This window comes from Falco peregrinus, chromosome 6 (assembly GCF_023634155.1).
Source record: "Falco peregrinus isolate bFalPer1 chromosome 6, bFalPer1.pri, whole genome shotgun sequence".
Taxonomy (NCBI): domain Eukaryota; kingdom Metazoa; phylum Chordata; class Aves; order Falconiformes; family Falconidae; genus Falco; species Falco peregrinus.
In genome coordinates, this window is record NC_073726.1 from 20,967,130 (window position 1) to 20,975,969 (window position 8,840).

The 8,840-nt window shown below is 40.4% G+C and overlaps 1 protein-coding gene across 1 annotated transcript; it reads right to left on the reverse strand.

The window, feature by feature from the left end:
* Positions 1-999: 999 nt before the first annotated feature.
* On the reverse strand, positions 1,000-8,840 carry LOC101916831 (guanylyl cyclase-activating protein 1-like). Its single transcript, XM_005243462.3, has 4 exons — positions 8,528-8,840; positions 5,883-6,032; positions 4,121-4,211; positions 1,000-3,382 (listed from the first exon to the last, which is right to left on the reverse strand). The coding sequence occupies exons 1-4, from the start codon at positions 8,723-8,725 to the stop codon at positions 3,255-3,257; spliced, it is 567 nt and encodes a 188-aa protein (XP_005243519.1). The 5' UTR covers positions 8,726-8,840; the 3' UTR covers positions 1,000-3,254.

Consider the following 8,840-nt stretch of genomic DNA (forward strand, 5'->3'; position numbering starts at 1 on the left):
ACAGATTTTTGTATCAGTGGCTTCTGGTATTTGGTACTTGTATGTTGTGTGAGCGTCCCCCACAAGCAAACTGAAGTGAATTAAATCTGTCTCCCAACTTGCCTTAAAAGTGTTTCTGAGTATGACACAAAGTATTGTTACTTCTGAATCTGTTACATTTATAATTCTGAAAGAGTAAGTAATAAGCCTCAGAATTTCCATAATCTTTCAGTCTAAGATGATGAATTAAGAGGTGATTAGCATAGTGTCATCATAAGCATATGATCAGAAATAAAGACTACTTTAGTTAGAACTGTTAGTTAGGCTCTGTTAGAGCGAAAAAGTGAGGGGACCGTTTTCTTGGCTCAGAAAGCAGGATTGAAAGCATCCAGCTTTTATTTTCCTGCTCCTACACAGCAGGTGCTAGGAAGGAATTCTAGTGCTGGCCCTCACCTTCCCTTTGCAGCCATGGAACTACTGCAACAAAACTTGGGCTACCTGCTTTCTGAGCCAAGGAAACAGCCCCTTCACTTTGTAAGTGTAACGGAGCCCAGATCACAAAACCCATGAAGCTGAACAATGAACCTGACCCCTGGCCCTTAACTGTACCACAAACTACAAATTCTAACCATCTCTAAATCCTAATCCTAAATCTAACCCCTACCCCCTTAACCCAAACCCCTAAACCCTAATCTGAACTTGAATTCCTAACTCTTAAAATAGCAACATTAACCCAAATCCCAAACCTGAGCCAAAGTCCAAACCCAATCCCCTAATTCTAATCTCACCCTGAACCTTAACCCTTGACCCAATCCCAAATGATAACTTCAACACTTAACATCCTAACCATATTCCCTAATCCTAAACCCCTAACTCCAAACCCTCACCCTAACCCAGAGAAGTTGTGGAGTTCCCATCCTTGGAGATACTTGAAAACCCTAATGTGCTGAATCCAAACCATACCTCTAGATATTATCCTCCTAATTATTCTATTCTATCAAAGGGAACAGTTCCAAGATATGTTTATTGTACATTTTTTTAATCTTAACTGTACAAAGAAAGTCAAATAGGTCAGAAAACAATTATCTCCCCTTTACAATGATTTCCTCTCCCGCTGCCCAGTCTCCCTTCCCACACCTACCAACAAAGGCACATATACTGATGGATTGGTCTCTCGCAGAACACACTGGCTGCAGAGCCAAAAACCAATGAAATCATTCAGTAGCAGAATAGAAATATCAATAACAAAACACACAGCTGCAACTTAGTGTAATGACATTATGTGGGCTTGTTGTCTATAAGAAATGTCATAACTGGATCTTAGCTGGGAAATGTTCCAGCATCATCAGTAATGACAGCTAAGGAAGAACCAGGTTACTATAACACCTATTAAAAAAATTAAAAATTAAACTCCACTTATAAATATTCTGGATTATTGAGAATGTACATGCCCTTCTCCTTTATGTACATCAAGAAGATTCTGTACATTGTGTGTGACAGCTTGCTGCAACACTGCTAGCTGCTTAGAACTTCTTGGTGATTTCTTTAATGCATCAGCTGCACTTACACAAATTCTTTACATTCCTAAGAATTAAAAGTAGGGAGGGTCTGTATGTCAGATGATAATAAAAATACAGTTTTACATGTAACTGACCCATGAAACTACAAGAGACCAAGGACTCGTAACAGGTACAGGGCAGGTTCAATAGAGTCTGGAAAAAAAGACCTCTGCCTTCCTCAGTCCAAAGGGACAGCACAGCCCAACAGCACACACTCGTAATAATCCCGTGCAGAACTGAGCAATGTTTGTCAATCCTCAGGCTGTGATTCCTCTCACAAGCTCTAAGACTGCAGATGTGTACATGCCTGTGAGACCCAGAGTATGAGCCCACCTGGCAAAATGTTGGCACCTGCTCTAAACACAATCACTCACTCCCTCAAGATCCAGTGACAATGCTGACTAAATCTCCCCTGACTGAGATGAAAGGCCAGACACTGCATTCAGTATACATACGGGCATCACAGAAACTTAAATATAAGCAAGATCAAGTCCACTGTAAAGTTGTCTTGTTACAGGTCTGCAAGTTCTTCCTCTTGCACACGGAAAACATGCCCAGCTATGGCATAGGCACTCTGCTGAACTTTTCCTGCATTCTTCTTTTATTTTCTGGTTCTCTCTCCAAATTCAAAGGCGCTTCTCATTTGTTACCTTACCTAACATTAGTGAACAAGACACAGTTTGCTCAGTTTCCATGCATGCTACATCACTCTTCGAATTGTGTACAAAGACACAGAGTCATTTGTGGCAGCACTGATCTAGAGTATCAACTTCAGTGTTCACATGAACAGCAGAACTCACAAGCCACCTTGCAGAGTTGTTTCTTTTGCTTCTTAGGTTCTTACCCCAAGAATAAAAAGAAAGACCAATAAAGGACATGTGAAGCAACAATATTAGGATCATCTTCACATATTTCATTTATTCGGTTGTATTGAGAGGAGAGTGGTAGGACAGCAAGTGTAAAAAGGATTTGATCTCTCGGGTGATTCTTGTGCTTCAGGAAACTGAGTAGCACTTTTTCTCTGGTTACAGAAGCTGCTCCTAAACTGTCGACTTGCTTGGTGAAGAGTTCTTCGATCACAGAAAGCTGCAAAGAGCAGCATTACTGACAGCGCAGCTGGGAACAGATTTATCACCATCAGCCTTAAAGACTGATTTTTCTTTCAGCTCTTGAGATCTTCTGAATACAGCTACTTCTGTAGAGACACCAAATCCAAGTACATCTGGTACAAATATGCTGGTGTTTATGACCTAACACCATGACAAGAACAGTGGAAGTTACACTCTTTTGATAGCTGTCTACATGGGTAACAGTTTGAAGCTCTTTTGTACACGTCGGAAATTCTCCACACTCCAACATCCTGTTCTGCTAGTGCTTTTCACAAACTTAGCATTACTTTTAGTCCATTGCAAAGTGATAATATGGGACACAGAATAAGGAGGAAACTTGTGCCCTGAAACTTGGTCTTTAAATTTTAGGAAGCCAAGTGAAATATTGCCACCTAGACCCAGCTTTTCTGAACCTACCCTGCATGTATGTGGCTGAGCTTCACTATTTGCACAGGAATTCAGATACACAAATATAATAGTGTCTTTCTGTTCCTATTTCCGTATGTGTGTTTATTGAAGTGTTGTTTGTTTTTAAAAATGCTGTCTCTCCTTTGCGGTGTGTTTAAACCCTTCTGTGTTTCAGCACAGCGTTTTCTCCCAGCATGACTTATACACTATGCCGACGGTTGTTGATCATGGCCACAATGTGTGACAGGTCCAAACTTTTCATCATAACCTCCATGAACTCCTCATCTTTTCTTGCTCCCTCCACAAATTCATCCAGAGAAAGTTCACCTATGTGAGACACAGACAGAAGGCATCAGAATCATGCCAATCCACATTTGAAGAGGAAAAGGAGTACTGTGATCTAACTTCCGAGAAATGGGTTTTCTGTCGTAGGCCAAAAAAACCCTTGTACAGGGAATCAGCTTGGCAGAGTTCTTCCAGAATAACAAAAGAGCCTATCAGAAGGTAATGAGCACATGAAGTAGCAAGGAAAGAAATATCTCAGGGACATACAGCAACTACAGTGGTGTTGGGTGATTTTTGACTAACTGGTCCATAGTTCTTCATGGGCTTGCTCTACTGTCTGTAGCAGACCCAGTGAAGAAACTCTGAACTTCAACATAAGTTCCAAATCTTCCTTTCCTTGCTGCTGAAATAGTTAGGAGCAGCTGGGGCCATCTGTTAATGTTTCCCATTTCTAACTCTGACATAAGCTACGCAGCAACATAAAACAGGCCAACAAAAAATCCCCACTCCAAAACCTCACTGCCAAACTCATGTGGACAGAACACAGCTGAGACTTAGTACAGGGAACAACTCCTGTCATACTGATTATGTACGATGCAAGGAGAAAAATGCCTTAGCAAAATTCATGGAGAATGCACTACTGGATGAGAATTCATATAGCGAGCAAATATAAAATGAAGCAGCATAAAGTTCAATAAAGAAAAGAAGACATAGATGTCTCTCTGAGAGAGATGTCTCTCAGAGACCATCTGAGTTGGATGACAAAGACAGGAACCTTACCATCTCCATTGACATCAATTTTGTTGAAGACTCGGTTGGTGAACTCTTCTGCACTAGTTTCATGGCCACCACCATTAATAGCTCGAATAGCCTAAAAGAAAGGAGTAAGAATAGGAAGCTGTCTAATGGCTCCCAAAAAGATAGACTGATTCCACTGCAGCCTCTCAGCATAGATTCAGAGCAAGATAGCCACACATGTTACCTTCCTCACACAAATGAACCAGCGTCACAGGAAAACACAGTAGAAATCATCAGGCCTTACTGTTGGCACTGAAGAGTGCAAAGGGAGCATGGTTCTGGAGCACGGAACGAGCAGAGGATCACCCTAAATCTGCTTAGGTAGAGGTTCAGCGCTGTAGAAATGGCATAATCAGGATCCACCTAGCTGATCTACTTTCTATTACCCTGTGGTCCACCAAGCCCCATAAACACTGTCAAACACCCTCTGCATTTGACATTATAAAATCCCTTTGTTATATGCTGTGGTCATTTATTTCTGTTCTTGCTTTCTCCACTTCCATTTATATACTGCTTGCAGTGTGTCCTGCTTCTCCCTAAAGCTCACTGAAATTCATTTCCAGCTTGAGAAAGTTTAAGTATTATTCACTACTGTTTACTAGAGTTCATCTTATTCATACCAATATAGTGCAGAGCACTTTTTCTTTCCATGCCTGTTTCCTTTGTTTGAGGATGTCCACGAAATACCTGATTCCAGAGCCTTCATATTGATTCTATGACTATTCATTTTCTAGTTTTTATCTTCCAATATTTGGTATGTTTATTCACTCTTTTTGAAATGCCATTTTACTAAAACTCACCTCAGCAACTTCCTAAGGCTGCCAAAAAAGACACTGAACTACAGTCACAAATTTCAAAGAGCAGCAAATTGGTTGCAACCAATTATCACCCAAAGGACTTGTTTCTTAAGAGCTCTGTGTTAAACACTATCTATTGCTTCACTGTGAAGTCTGAGTATTTCTGTTGCAAATTATTAGCAGGAGGCTGTATGTTATTACAGTTGTTGATTTGGTTTGGTCTTTTCAATGCCCAGCACTAAAACTCATATCCAGATAAGAATGTATTATTAATATCTTATTAGTGGTTTTGTGGACAGCTCAGGCTTCAAGTCTTCACCAGATCCATTTCCTGACTTTTCTTATTCAGAAATGTAAATTATTTAGGGCCATTGAATCTTTCCTGCGTCTTCCTAATTTCCCACTCTCTGCAGAATAATCTGAATTTCCAGCATAATTTATTCTGAGTTATTCATAAGGTCATATTTATGCCTGTAATACCAACACCTTCCACAATAGCTATTTGCATACAATCTTTTCCGTAGACAGTCATTCTTTAAACTATTTGCCAGCCAGAACTGTTTTACTGCATTGACATTTAGGAGCTGGTTCTAAAAAGCAAACTGGGAATAACTCTCCAACTACTGTTCACATGGGGAAAAGGATATGTGAAGGACACATTGCAGAGACTGCAACTGACAGTCATGGAGTCTGAAAACTTGGAAAGTGCAATTTAGGTCCTAGATAGCTAAAACAACTTTATGGAGTTAACTAAGCTGTAACATGTGCCGTGGTGGTAAAGAAGAATCTGTCAAGTCTGCTTACTTGTGGGGAATGCTGCTAAAAAAAGAACGCTGTTAAAGAACGTCTCATCCATGATCATCCATATGGGGAACAGCTAAAGTCTTGCTTGTGTGGTGAAATTGGGCTTTAAGGAAATGAAAAAACACAGACCCCTGGATAATCACCTTAATGATGTTGAGCAATTCATGTCGATCAATGCAACCATTGCCATCTACATCATAGAGCTTGAAATACCACCGCAATTTCTGCTCCATCTTCCCACGGAGGACGAGGCTGAGGGCAGCTACATATTCCATGAAGTCAATATACCCATCCTGTGGGAAAACCAGATTGTGACAGGAACAAACTGAGGGAGTTATGGCTCTGGAGCCCTTTTACATTATTGCTCCTTACATTCACAGCTAAAAATCAGGAAGTAAAAAAAATGGCACAGACTTGGACTTCAGAAAAAGCTTTAGTACACAGAGACACATATACACACGTGCTATTTCTCTGGCCACCTTAAAGATCTCCTAAATACCTAGATTCCTAAAGTTATGATCTTACTTATGTCTAGACTACTCTGTGCTCATCACCTGCAGAGATGGAACTTGTTGCTCCTCATGGCCAGTGTGAACAAACCCCTCTCTGTCCACCAGAGCTGACTGCTGGGAGAGAAAATAGATCCAGAGCCCTGGCTACAGAAAAGTAGAAAGTAATACTACCTGAGGTTTTCTAGTACTAGGTACTAGTCTGCTTTGTCTTTGTGGGAAACTACGCAGTAAACCATAGATCTCTTCTCCACTCTCTGAAAAAAAGTGACTGAAGATATTTTTAAAACACAAAGAACATGATTTCAGAACTGGAAAATTTGTTCTGTATTTAGGTTGTTAAGCATTCCACATCTTGAATCCACAAAGAAACTCAAGAAGGTCTTGTTTCCTCTGCAAAAAAATGCCAGACAGTAAAGGTTCGTATTCCCTAGATTTAACACTGACTAAAATTTGGAGCGGTTAAAAAGAAACAACAAATGAAGTGCCTATCACTGTCAAAGAGTCTGACCAACTACTTCAACAAACTGCAGAGCAAGAAAATGAACTTTCATTTATCGAGGCATTTAAATAAAGTCAGGTGTCTTTCTGGAATGGATGTAAACAAATATATGCGAAAGGCAAATGTAGGTGGACTAGCAGAGCACTACTGTTTTACAGCAAGAATCACAACATTTTAAAATATTTATTCAGGATCACTGTAGTACTCCACTTATGTGAGTTTTTCATAACTTCACTCAGCAAAGCCACAGAACACAAAGATAACGAGCTCTAGAGGCGGGAAGGAGGGCGTGATTGAAATTTTTAAAATAGCTCAAATGCAAATTTATCCTCTTTGTCCTCAGCAGAGTTCTCAGAATCTGAAGGCCCAGAGGGCAGATGATCCCATCCATTGTCGATGTCTGTATTACTACAGGGTGAGTCTTCCTCCGGGTGCTCTTATTCCTTGCCCTTGTTTATAAAAGGAGCTTAGATTAAGTGGCTAACTATTAACAGACTAAGATTAACTGCTGTAGATCCATCTCTACTAGCTGCCACCTTACTTAGAAGATAGCTTTATATCTTTGTATGACCAAATTTGAATTTGAGTCTTCTTAAAACGTTGCTTACTGCGTAACATGGGGCTCACAGGAGAACTTCACAATGTGTAACATTCTTAAAGAAATTCTAAGTCTTTAAACATCCCAAGAAATGACAGAGGTAAAGTCTTGTGCTAGAACTGTAAGTGTGTTGGTTTACTTTATAAAACTGCTTCTCACCACTATCATCATCCTGGCCACAGAGAACTCTAAGATGACAGAATATTCTTCAAGATTTGCAGTCATTGCCAGTCATTACATCCACCACAAGACCTCAGCTACCCTGATGGAGCCTGGCTGCTCCTCTCTTACTTTAAGAATTTTGTAACATTCCTTAACTCCTTATGCCTTCTCACATGTTGTCCAAACCAATGCTTTTTGCTCAGTCCCTAGGCTTTCCTTCTTCAAAATTGACCCTGTGGTTTCCTACCTGTTTCGCATGTCTCTGTGACTAGTTCCTCCTTGACTCACAGCCATTTGCTCCAGCCATTTCAGAACCTTGGAGCAGAGAACAATTTTCTGCATCTTCCCAGGCTGCCATAAAACCAAATTTCTCTGTCATTGAGATTACAGGCCTGCAAGCATGGGCTTAAGTATATATGGATAAAAAACAAGCAAAAGTGAGAGGAATTGCATGCTTAAAGGAATTATGGGGGCTACCATTTCTTACCTTAGAGATAGCTAGTGGTCACCTGTCACAGTGAGGAATACTACCTACCTCTCCTCACTGAGGAGAGCTACATCAGTGGTCCGCCCTGGCAGTATTAACTTCAGCTGGCAAATACCTGGAAATTACTTCCTCTGTGAATGTTATAATGATTTATATTGTGTTTGGTTCCTGTAGTGTCTACTATCTAATACAGACATGTTTTTGAATAATAAGAACATATAAGAACAAGAATAAAAATTAAATCTCCTTTCATTAGTATTTTGCTAGTGAAACAAGGCAAAGTCCATCAAAACACAATAAGGAATTCTCAAACTTGCACAAGGTAGGTAGATAATAAGGTATTATTATTTAAGGTTCTGTTATCTATGTCATTATGTATGCATATTAATTTGCTTCTTGCATTTAGCTACTTTACATTAGTGTCCCTCAGCAGCTTTCCACACCAATGTTTGTAAGAGAAAACTGAGGACTCTAAAAGTTCAGGAGCTGGTTCACTTTTAGGCAGTTAATTTCCTTGCCGGTGAACTCACCTTGTTCATATCAAACGTGCGGAACATCTGCTCAATGTACTCATTGGCCTCTGGATCCAGCCCTCGAAGCCCAAAGAACTGTTTAAATTCGTGCTCTGTCAGCTGTCCAGAAGGACACTCCATCATGAACTTTTTGTACCAGTGGTGGATCTCAACAGCCTGCAGATCATCCACTGTGGAGCTGCTATTGTTCCCCATGTGTATGTGTGTTCAGAAGAACGATGCTACAGGAACGATCCTCTTCCTCCTGTTGCTCTCACAGCACTGCCCATCGGCTCCTGTCCACGTTCGACATTAGTGGCAGTTCAGTGAG